The 13,083-nt window shown below is 37.8% G+C and overlaps 1 protein-coding gene across 1 annotated transcript in view; it reads right to left on the bottom strand.

Moving 5' to 3' along the window:
- Window positions 1–13,083, bottom strand: part of LOC150077728 (sorting nexin-17-like) — a 229,762-nt gene that overhangs the window by 107,717 nt on the left and 108,962 nt on the right. The window contains exon 5 of the mRNA XM_090384829.1: window positions 11,324–11,411. Within this exon, the coding sequence (XP_090240955.1) occupies window positions 11,324–11,411 (88 nt within the window). The remainder of the gene's footprint in view (window positions 1–11,323; window positions 11,412–13,083) is intronic.

Below are 13,083 nucleotides of genomic sequence, written 5' to 3'. Positions count from 1 at the left end.
CCCTTAATACCATTCTGCTCCAATTTGTACAATAGTCTTCCATGCGCAACAGTGTCAAAAGCTTTCCTGAAATCCAAGTATATGATATCAAAATTATTTTTTCGCATCCAGTTCCTTTGTAACCACATCATAATACCCAATCAAATTTGTCAGACAAGACTTTTCCTTAACAAACTCATGCTGTGTCTGAATTATTGCTGCAGTCTTGTCTAGATGATCCTGCAATGCATTTTTAACCAGTGACTCCATTATTTTACCCAGAACAAAAGTTAAACTAACTGGTCTGTATTTACTCATGTCATCCTTCGATCCCCCTTTGTGAATTGTTGATACATTTGCACATCTCCAGTCCGTGGGGACCTTCCCTGAATCCAAGGATGCTCTCATAATTATGGCTAAGGGTTTGCATACTTCCTTGCTGCCTCCTTTAATATAACTAGATATATCCCATCCACCCCAGGTGCCTTTCTTATGTTTAACTTCAACAATTTCTCCTCCACTTTGTTCTCAGTTATTACAAAATTATTAAGCACCCTGCTACAATTTGATAACCTTCTGGCATTTTCAAACCTTAATAACTCCTCATGTATGAATGAAGATGCAAAATACTCATTCAGTTCATTTGCTATCTTAGCAGGATCATCAACAGTCGAACCTTTGATATCAGGTGGATCAATCAGATTCATTCCCTTCCTTTTAGTGTATATAAGTAAAGAAATCCTTGCTGTTTTTCTTAGCATCCTTTGCCAAAGATTTATCATAATCTGCCTTTGTCTGCCTAACCTCCTTTGTGACTTGATTACAGACTAGCTTATATCTGCCATAGGTTTCTGTGTCGCCTGATAATTTATATGCATCCCATGCATTTTTCTTTTCTGCCACGAGTCTCATTACTTCATTTGACAACCATTTAGGCCTAAACCTTGAACAATATTTCTTAATAGGTATGAAACTTTTAGTATCTTCCACGATCAATTAATTTTTTGGATGCTTCCCACTTAGAATTTTGGTAACATCATTAGTTGATCCCACTGTACAGAATTTAAAAACTGTCGAAACAAAGTGAAGTGGCAAGGTACTCAGTCTTGCTGAAAAATGATATTGGCTTCAATTCTTAATTGTCTTAGTTCAGGAATAAAAAATCCTGTAGCATTGCAAAGTAATTATTACTATTAACAACTGCTTCTTCAAAAAAGAAATGACCAATTATGCATGTTTTCCCAGAACATGCCAGATTTTGACTTTAGGGGAATTCCTTTCATCTTTCCAGACTTCTTGTGGCTTTTTCCCCCCCATATATAGCAATTATTGTGATTAACCTTGCCACTAATGTGAAACATTGCTTCATCACTAAACATCAGGTTATCATAAGATAAGATGCCATTTTCAATTTTTTCATTAAACTCGTGACAGCAAAACTAATCTCACATGGTAGTCCTCTTCCAGCAACATTTGTTGCATTTGAATCTAGTAAGGTTACTTGTGCAACTTCAGGGGGTCAAATAACTTGTGACCTGTCAAGTGATGCACTCTCAATTTGGGACACAGATAAGAACAGTCAAATACATATTGCTCTGGTTGAAGGTGATCTAGTTTTATTAGAATACTCTACTGTCAAAAAAACTGGTAATATTTTTTGTAATAAAGATAGGTGGACAACAGTAACAATTGATAATGTTACTAACAGAATGTTAGATTTTAAGGGGGGGTAAAGAGAGCATTATTATTTATATGATGACTAAGGATATTAAACGAACATGATCTGACCATTTGTTTGATAAATATAGGACCATGCTGAAAAAAAAAAAAGGCATGAGTTGGGTCAGACTATGCATACATCTGCAATTCTGCCCAGACACAATAGGCAGGATTGTATGCTGAAATACTTGTGGATTAACTCAAGACTTGAGGAATCTGAAAAATTCTAGGGTGGAAATTTTTATCGGCATAGACATAACAGGGTGCAAGGATTTTTTCCAGTATCATTAAGGATACCTTATGGGTTCAGGGAAACAGCAGTTGGGGAGGGGAAGAAGAGTAATATATATACATCCACATTTACCTGATGATATAGGTCAAAGTACTGCTTGCACTAACCCCAAGAATTCTTGTTTGTTGCCACAATAGCCTATGTTAACAAGATGTTCTGAGGGTGGCAGCATTTCATATGAGTAGGAGGAGAAAAATAGAGAAACACCTATATAACTTCAGGGGAAGGTATCTGGCTAGTAAACTATAGAAGAATACAAGCAGTTACCGCTTTACAAGTTTTTTTTTCAAGTATCAAGTTATCAACAGAATCGAAAACATGATCATTAATTACAATAAATAAATGCTAAACATTCACAAATATGGCATTTAAAACCACGCACATAGTTATACAATACAGTACTACTGTGCGTGCGCTTATTCGTTTGGGCAGAGGTAAGGCGGGAGGTCAAACTCTTAAAGAATTTTGGTAAGCATTTCATATTTTAGATGCAATCAAAATAATAAAACGAGTCTGCGCCTGGGACAAAATTACAGAGACAAACATGAAGGGTGTTTGGAATAAACTCTGTCATCGGTTTATTGATAATTTTGAAGGATTTCAAGAACCAGCAGAGATCGTACAAAATGAAACAGAAGCAATCCTTAATACTGCTAACCAATTGCAGCTTGAGGTTTCTACAGCTGACGTTACTGATCTGCAAACACACAATGGAGAGCTCACAAATGAAGACTTCCTTGATATGGCAAAATGTGAAGAAGCTGAGGAAGAAGATTAACAGCTGAAACTCATGTTCATTCTTACTCTTACTCTCAAGGGGCTTGAAGAAGCTTTCAAACACAATTGAGATTTTCGAGTCACAAGATTCAAATTTCGAAGAAGACGACTCCTTTTGCTTCCGAGTGCTGAGCCAACAATAAGTGAAGAATTAAGTGAAGGACCATCAACAAGTATGCATTTAGTCGATGATGATGAAGAATAAACATTCTTTAACATTTGTATCACACATAAATAATTTCTTTATTATTATAATTTGCTTGATTTTAAAGGCTTTGTTTTCATTTCTTTGGATAAATAAATCATTGTTTAAACAAACTATTGTTTTGTTGACCTTTATTTAATATTACTATGGTCAAATTTCACTGTTGAGAACGTAACCTCTGTTTTTAACATTACGTCTATGGGAAATAAATTCCTGCTTTACAAGCGTACATAATGGACAAATTAACCTGTAAAGTCAGGAACTACCTGTACTTAGTCTTAACTTTGTTTCCAGTAATGTCAGGAGTGTTGTCCATAAAATGAGTGAATTTGAATTCCTGCTTAGGACAACTAACACTATCATAACAGGGCTAACAGAAATGTGGTATCACCCAGAAACTGGGGATGATGAGTTACACTATGTTATATAATGTATTTAGGAAAGACAGGGAAGATAGAAATGGCAGTGTCATGCAGCTTATCAAAAGCAGCCTGAGCATGAAAAGAGCTTTTGTTTAGTCTGAAGTTACATCTGCCAGGACAGAACCTGCATGGTGTGAGTTAGTTGGAAGCAAAAGTATAATGAGAGTGGGAGTAACCTACAGACCAGAAAATTGAAGTGTATGATGAGTCTTCACATGCAGATGGATTGGGCTAGCAAGCGTGAATGTCTTATTATGGGTGACATTCTTGCATCACATGCCATGATTACTATTACTACTGCTACTACTTTAATCTGCCATATTGATTGGGATAAATAGGAGGAAAATTCACCATGGAAACAAATTTTTTTAAATAAAATAGATGACTATCATTTTTACCAACATGTTAGAAAAAGTACTAGAGATGATACTATTCTTGACCTCATCATTACTTACAAATTATATAATATCACAGGGCTTAAAATAAAGGAAAAATTAGTAGGCAGTGATCACACAGCCATCAGCTGGAAGACGAAGAAAGATTTTGCAGTAGTTAAAAGTAAAAGCACAGGTTTTTAACTTCAGAACAGGGGACTTTGATAATTTAAGGTGCTACATGGCATCTTGAATTGGGCAGATTGCTGAGGGATGGCAAATACATTTGAATTGTGGAATACTTTAAAAGCAAAAATCACAGAAATGAATGCATACATATCTTTTAAGAAAATATTGTAAGAGGAGGAGGATGCTTAAATGGATGACTGCAAAGCTGGCTGGTCAAATTGAGCAAAAAAATATAGCATGGGACAATTACAGAGCAATGAAAAGTATTGAAGATTACAACAGGTACCAGTTGATCTGTAATAGTACCACAATTACCTGTATTGCACTACCTCCAGTGGGTGCAGCATTTTGTGCACATAAAGGATAGTAGACCCAGGCTGGTTTCATTGTGCCTGGGGACTGGCAACAGGCAGCAGCTGTTTAGGTGCTTGCTACTCCCTGGTAGTGAAGTTGCTTAGTTTCTACACCATCACGGAGAATAAAGGTGGAGATGGCTATTGCCTTGGAGCCACCATGACACACACACACACACACACACACACACACACCTGGATGATGTGAATAGAAATGTATATATAATTGTATATAAATCTATGTAAGTTTTGTATATATATATATGAATGTATATAAACTGTGTATATTAATAAATGGAAAATGTAATAGTAGAACAAATAAGGTCAGGAAGGCCAAGGCTGCATATGAGAAAGAATTGGCTGAGAGAGAGCAAAGAATGGGGACAAGGAATTTTTCATGTGAATGCAACAAAGAAGAAAGCTAATCAGATTGGACCTTTGTGCACTAGGTGCAGGAAAGCTCTAGATAACCTAGTTGATGAATAGGTCTTTAGTGATGAAAGACCCTTCATGCTGAGAAGAGGCTGTACAAGTGAGGCTGAACCCTATGAAATGAGTTATGTCGTAATTACAGACGACTGTTTATTAGAAAAACTTTGAGTATAAAAGTAAGTAAGGCTCCCGGAGTTGATGGCATGTACCTGTAGTTTTGAGGGAGAGTGTGAGGAAGTATATTGAACCATTGAGGTTAATTATGAATTATAGACTCAGAGGATATTCCTTTGTGCTGGAGAAGTGGCAATGTATCACTAATACATAAAAGCAGTTCTAACAGTGAAGTTGGAAACCACACACCAGTTGGTATGACTTCAGTGATAAGAAAAATCTTAGAGGCAATGATCAAGAGTGCAATCCAGGGACACATAGCATTAGCTGAGACATATGATGCAAGAAAGCAAGCTTATATAGCATCAGCCAAAAAAAAAAAAAAAAAAAAAACACCCTTATTTCACCCATCCCCTCGCTCCAAATGTTTGTCAAGTTCTGCTTTGAATCTATTTAAGCTATCAACTTCTACATCGACAGATGGAAGTTTGTTCCGGCAATCAACCACCAGCAGGCTAAAGGCAAACTTCCACACATCTATTCTACAACCGACTTTCCTCAATTTGAATTTATGCCCCCTCAGGTGATTATGCAGTTTGCCACAACACAGCGGCAAACCGCATGGCAGAATACGCTGGTCCCAAAGGAACTAGTTGTTGTAGGTGACTCTATTGTCAGGGAAATGGTGAACATATTTGTGCAAAAAGGATAGATGGAACCAGGGTATGTCTGCCAGGAGAAAAGGTTGATGACGTTGTAGAGTGGATATCATCTTTTAAGTGCACAAAAGGTGATATTGTTGTACATGTGGCACTAATGATATTAAGAGTAGGAGACTAGCGGATTTATTTAACAAGTACAGGTCACTGTTGAAAAAAAGCTGTGAATTAGGATTGAATTTGAAAGCATCTGCAATTCTGCCCAGACATGACAGGAGAGAGTATATGATGAGAGCCTTCTCGATCAATTCGGCCCTGGAGAGACTGTGCAAGGCTCAAGGAGTAGAATTTTTCTCAGAATGGTCTATGCTTTTTAACAGGAGAGAATGTTTCTGCAGGGATGGAATACACTTAAATAGAAAGGGCGCAAGAATATTTGCCAATCCTATCGAGGCAGTGTTAGGTGGGTCGGAAAACTGCTAGCTTGGGGGGTTACACAAACTAATAGATTAACAGTAGCCGCTGGCAGAGGTAGTGATTCTTGCACTGCTTCTTTTGGAATGAGCAGCAGCTGGGAAAACAAGATGCAGGGTATTTCAGAGACTGCTGGGAGTCATTGCAGTACAAGCTGGGTTGTGTTAGGGTAGCAAAGAATATTAACAGGTGCATGTATACCAATGCTAGGGGTTTGGTAAATAAATTTGATGAATTTGAGGTGTTGGTCAAAACATCAAAGGCAGATATTGTTGGGATATCAGACGTGGTGTCACACAGATATAAGGAATGTAGAACTGGAATTTGGTAAGCACAATGTGTACACGAAGGATAGACATGATAGGAAGGGAGAAGGGGTTATGCTATTAGTTAAGAAACAGAAAAAATCCAAGGAAGTGCAGCCAGTCGACATATAATGTGGGATTTTAATTTCCCAGATATTCACTGCAATTTGTGGGTTTGTCACTCACACATTAGAAAGGATTTTGGGGATTTATTGATTGTTTTCTACATCAGCATGTTCGGGATGCAACTAGAGGAAGAAATACTCTTGATCTGATTATCAATAGTGATTCTTCATGCATTAAGAATCTGCAGATAAAGAAACCACTATACCATCATCAATATCATTTATAAATACAGAAAACAACAATGGACCCAACACTGAACCCTGAGGGACTCCACTAAAAACATTAGTCCACGATGAGCAGTGTCCATTGATTATCACTCTGTCTTCTCCCACTCAACAATCCCTTTATCCATAGCAACAATTTGCCTCCAATGCCACACTGCTACAACTTGTGCAGCAGTCTTCCATGTGCAACAGTACCAAAGGCTTTCTAAGATCCAAATATATGATATCAAAGTTATTCATTGCATCCAGTTCCTTTGTGACTACCTCATAGTATCCAAACAAATTAGTCAGACAAGACTTCCCCTTAACAAACCCATGCTGTGTCCAAGCTATAACTGAAGCCTTGTATAGATGATCCTGCAATGCTTCTTTAACCAGTGCCTCCATTAATTTCCCTGGAACAGAAGTTAAACTAACAGGTCTATAATTACCTGTCTCCCCCTTTGATCTCCTTTGTGGATTGGGGTCACATTTGCACCTCTCCAGTCCATGGGTACTTCCCCTGAGTCCAGGCAAGCTCTCATAATTATGGCTAAGGGTTTGCTTAATTCCTTTGCCTCCTCCTTTAATATAACTGGATAGACTCCATCCACCCCGGGTGTCTTTCTTATGTTTATCTTCAACAATTTCTCCTCCACTTTCCTCTCAGTTATTACAAGATTACCTAGCTTACTGCCAGGGTTAAATACACCTCTGGCATTCCCCTCCCTCAATAACTCCTCATGTGTGAATGTAGATGCAAAATATTCATTTAATTTGTTAGCTACCTGAGCAGTATCATCAACAGTTGAACCATCAATATCAAGTGGACCAATCTGATTCATTCCCTTCCTTCTAGAGTTTATATAAGTAAAGAACTCTTTGCTGTTTTTCTTTGCATCCTTTGCCAAGGATTTCTCATAATCTGCCTTTGTCTGCCTAACCTTGGTTACAGACCAGCCTACATCTATCATAGGCTTCTGTGTTACGTGTTAATTTATATGTATCCCATGGATTTTTCTTCTCCTTCACATGTCTAATTAGTTCATCTGCATCCATTTATCCCTAAATCTTAAACAATATTTCTTTTGTTGGTATGAAAAGACTAGTAGCTTCCAAGATTAATTCTTTGAATGCTTCCGATTTTGAATTTGCTGTTGGTAACATCACGAGTTGGTCCCATGGTATAGAATTTAAATACTGTCTCAGACCACTGTAATCACCGTTACGAAAGCAAAAACCCTTCCCTTTACCCTTGATGGTAGTTACCTCTTTGAGTAAATCCCACTTCATCACACTGTGATCACTGCCACCTAGTGGTTCTTTTATCTGCAGAATCTTGATGCATGAAGAATCACTGCTGATAATCAGATCAAGAGTATTACTCTCTCTAGTTGCCTCCTGAACATGCTGTATAGAAAACAATCATCCAATAATTCCACAAAAGCCTTGCTAGCGTATGAGTGGCCAACCCACAAATTCCAGTCAATCTCTGGGAAATTAAAAACCCCATTATAAGACACTCTGATTTACTGGCCCACTCTATTTCTCTGCACAATTGCACATTATACTCATCAGATTCATTAGGCCCATAACATCACCTACTCTGAATTCTGATGGGATCCTTCCACTTGTTCAGATTACGAACCTTAGGGGGCATAAATTCAAATTAAGAAAAGACAGATGTAGATTAGATGTGCGGAAATTTGCCTTTAGCCAGCGGGTGGTTAATTGCTGGAACAAACTTCCATCTGTCGTTGTGGAAGTTGATAGGTTGAATAAATTTAAGGAGGAACTGAACAGGAATAGTGTGATTTTTTTTTTTTTTTTTTTTTTTTGCTGATGCTGCATAAGCTGGCATGTGATGCAAGAAACATTTGGTTTCTTGCATCACATGCCACTACTACTACTACTCTCATTTTTTCTTTCCCAGTGCTTATGTCACACTAAACAGACTCATAATTGCATTCTCCAAAAACGTCAACTGGATGCACTTCCTTAGATTTTGTGTGTTTCTTAACTAACAGCATAACCCCTCCTCCCTTTCTGCTTTGTCTATCCTTTCTGTACACATTGTACTCCCCAAATTCCAGTTCTGCACTGCTTATGTCTGTGACACCATGTCTCTGATATCCCAACAATATCTGCCTTTGATGTCTTGACCAGCACTTCAAGCTCATCGAATTTATTAACTATACTCCTAGCATTGGTGTACATGCACCTGTTTCTACTCTTAGTTACCCTAACACAGCCAGGTAATGGGGATTTCCAACAATCCTGGAAATCCCCATTACCTTGCTTTCCAGGCTGCTGCAGGCCGAGCTATAAATGAAATCTAGACAAGATTTCAGTTATAGCTCGGACACAGCATGGTTTTGTTAAGGGGAAGTCTTGCCTGACCAGTTTGATTGGATAGTAAGATACAGTCACAAAGGAACTGGATGCAGAGAATAACTTTGATATCATATATTTGGACCTTAGAAAGGCTTTTGATACTGTTGCACATGGAAGACTGCTGCACAAATTGGAGCAGTGTGGCATTGGAGGCAAATTGCTGCTATGAATAAAGGGATGGTTGAGTGGGAGAAGACAGAGAGTGGTAATCAATGGACACTGCTCTTCGTGGACTAATGTTATTAGTGGAGTCCCTCAGGGTTCAGTGTTCGGCCCATTGTTGTTTTCTGTATTTATAAATGATATTGAGGATGGTATATCAGGCTTAATGTCAAACTTTGCACACGATACAAAGGTTGGCAGGGTTGTTAAGGACACTAATGACAATACGCTGCTGCAACAGGATCTAGAAAAGTTGAGCAGATGGGCTGAGAGGTGGCAAATGAAGTTTAACATTGACAAATGTAAAGTACTACATATGGGAAGCAGTAATCCCAGAGTAACGTATCAACTGTGTGGTACCACACTGACAGTGGTAGAGAATGAAAAGGACCTGGGGGTAATTGTGCAGACAGATATGAAGTTCTCTGAGCAGTGCAGACAGGCTGCAAGAGTAGCTCATGCTGTCTTGTCAATGATATACAGGAATTTTTCCAGCAGGGATAAGGAGGTGATTATTCCCTTGTATAAGTCAATGGTCAGGCCACACCTAGAGTACTGTATACAGGTCTGGAGGCCTCATTTTAAGAAGGATGTAGTACTGTTGGAACGAGTACAGAGAAGGGAAACAAGATTAGTGAATGGAACGAAGGGTTGCTCTAACAAAGAAAGGCTTAAGTTTTGCAGACTACAGTGTCTGGAGACTAGGCACCTGCAAGGTTTTTTTTTTTTTTTTTTGTAGTTGTTGGCGCATCAGCTTCTGTGGCCATAATGCACCCCTTAAGGTTTTTTGCAGTACTTTGATCCAAGCCCGAGACGGGATTCGAACCCGCGACCTTTGGGTTGCCAGGCAGGCACTTTACCAACCCGGCTAGCCAGGTCGGCCCTGCGGGGTGATCTGATTGAGGTGTATAAAGCCTTGAATGGTTTGAGCATGCTCAATGCTGATGGTATTCTTCCTCTTGCTCACAATAATCACCTGAGAGGGCATATATTCCAATTGAGGAAAGACAGTTGTAGGATAGATGTGCAGAAGTTTGCCTTTAGCCAGTGGGTAGTTGATTGGTGGAACAGACTTCCATCTTTTGTTGTGGAAGTTGATAACCTAAATAAATTTAAGGCTGAGATAGACAGGTATTTGAAACGAATGGAGGGGTGAAATGGGAGCGGTTTTTTTCTTTTTTTTTTGGCCGATGCTGCATAAGCTTGCTTTCTTGCATCGTATGCTTCTACTAATGCTATACTTCACAAATGGGTTGGCATGACTACAACGTTAGAGTACCTTCCCACCCACCAACAATAGGCCAACAAGCATTAAAACGATGCCATCTGGGTGGTAGTATCTGCTGAGAATAAGTAACAGTAGTCTTCTCCATTTGAAAAGACTACTGTTACTTATTATGAACGAGGCAGTGCAATACATGGTGACTTGTTGTGAAGGTAGTCACAATATGAGATATAATTAAATCGATGCCATTTATTGCAAATTTGCTATTATGAAAAAAATGGTGTATATTTCACTGAATGTTCTATAGTAGAATCCAATGATAGAGGAGAAATGATAAGCTATCAAAGTAGTATAAAACAGTCTCTAAACTTTGTGAGGCAAGAAAAGTGTGTTATAGTAGAAAAATAGCATCTTGATATTGTGCTTAGTAAACTAATGGCTCTGTATTAGTTAAACTAATTGAGTTCTATATTTTAGGCATGGACGTAAAAGGATTTGCAAATAAAGGCATAGTTGTTGGAGGCTTTGTCAACAGGAGTGATGATAAAATGTTTATGCAGTTCTGATAATTGCTGTTTAAACCTATTTTCGGTATTCTTCCAATCTCTTTGTACTGTCCTACTACCCTACATTTTTATTTCTCATGAGCCACTAGTTTACCGAGCGCAATATCGAGATGCTATTTTTTGGATAGCAAGTCTGTTATTAGTAAAGTTATTATTTGTTATTATCCAATAGAGCATCATAAAAAGAATAACATTTGAAAAGCACACGTTTTTTTTGATAGATTAATTAGACAAGAAAACAAATGTTTAAAAATTGTTCATATTATAGATGATGATAACTGGTATATTAAATAACAGTCGTGATAACTTATTTAACTTTAAATTCTACAAAAGCATTGTAGATTTACACATACCAGAAATTTCATTGTCGATCTTCTTGATAAGGTATATACAGAAATAACAAACAATATCATATGGAAGGTTAATAGATCTAGCCACAGCCTGAAAAAAGAGAAAAATACACATGATTAGACCAATATAATTTTTACATCTATTAATGTTAAAAAACAAAAATTGTATTGGAAATAATAAAAAAATTTATACATGTTCAAAATCTGTTATATTAAGCAGTTGAACAAGCTAGTTCCAATACCTGCTGAAGATCAGGTATTAGAATATCAACAATTAATCATATTTGCTTCAAATAGTGAAGAAGATGTCCCAAAGCAAATATGTTTCTTCAAACAAATTTCAATAGGGAATTTTTGAATTACAGTTGGCTTTTATGACCATCCGCATCGGATTAGCGGCCGGTTTATGACCTTGTCCTTTTGGGGACTATACGATAGTGCATTGGAGTTCCACTTGTCACATTACCCTATTTACAGATTGCCTTGTATTCACTAAACCATAAATTTATTTTGGGACTTCTAAGAACTTTGTATGCAGATCACTTTACTATCATTTTAAATGCAAAATCAGTTAGAAACAAACAATTCCTTTGGAAACATGTCTACTAAGACATGTTTCCAAAAATAAGAGTAGGAGTGTGTTATAGGCCTAATGACTCGAATGAGTACAATGAACAATTGTACGGAGAAATAGAGTGAGCTAGTAAATCCGAATGTCTTATAATGGGGGATTTAAACTTCCCAGATATTGACTGGAACTTGTGGGTTGTCAAGACTTTTGTGGATTTATTGGATGCTTGTTTTCTGCAGCAGCATGTTCGAGAGGCAACCAGAGAGAGTAATACTCTTGATCTGGTTATCAGCAGTGATCATTCATGTATTAAGAATTTGCAGATAAAGGAACCACTAGGTGGCAGTGATCACAGCGTACTGATGTGGGATTTACTTAAAGATTTAATTACCATCAGGGGTAAAGGAAAGGGTTTTTGCTTCCGTAAAGGTGAGTACAGTGGTCTCAGACAGTTTTTAAATTCTGTAGAGTGGGATCAACTGACGAAGCATTCAAGGAATTAATCGTGGATGCTACTAAAAGTTTCATACCTATTAAGAAATATTGTTCAAGATTTAGGCCTAAATGGTTATCAAATGAATTAATGAGACTCGTGACAGAGAAGAAAAATGCAGGGATGCATATAAATTATCAAGCGACTCAGAAGCCTATGGCAGATATAAGCTAGTCTATAATCAGGTGACAAAGGAGGTTATGCAGGCAAAGGCAGATTAAGAGAAATCTTTGGCAAAAGATGCTAAGAAAAACAGCAAGGATTTCTTTACTTATATAAACTCTAAAAGGAAGGGGATGAATCTGATTGGTCCACTTGACATCGATGGTTCGACTGTTGATGATCCTGCTCAGATAGCAAACAAACTGAATGAGTATTTTTCATCTACATTCACACATGAGGAATTATTAAGGTTTGAAAATGGCAGAAGGTTATCAAATTGTAGCAGGGTACTTAATGATTTTGTAATAACTGAGAGCAAATTGGAGGAGAAATTGTTGAAGTTAAACACAAGAAAAGCACCTGGGGTGGATGGGATCTATCCAGTTCTATTAAAGGAGGCAGCAAAGCAACTAAGCAAACCCTTAGCCATAATAATGAGAGCATCCTTGGACTCAGGGGAGGTTCCCACAGACTGGAGATGTGCAAATGTATCCCCAATTCACAAAGGGGGATCGAAGGGTGACACGAGTAATTACA

Source organism: Mastigoproctus giganteus, chromosome 11 (assembly GCF_048544385.1).
Source record: "Mastigoproctus giganteus isolate SK-2022 chromosome 11, ASM4854438v1, whole genome shotgun sequence".
Taxonomy (NCBI): domain Eukaryota; kingdom Metazoa; phylum Arthropoda; class Arachnida; order Uropygi; family Thelyphonidae; genus Mastigoproctus; species Mastigoproctus giganteus.
This window is presented reverse-complemented; position numbering and strand designations above follow the sequence as displayed.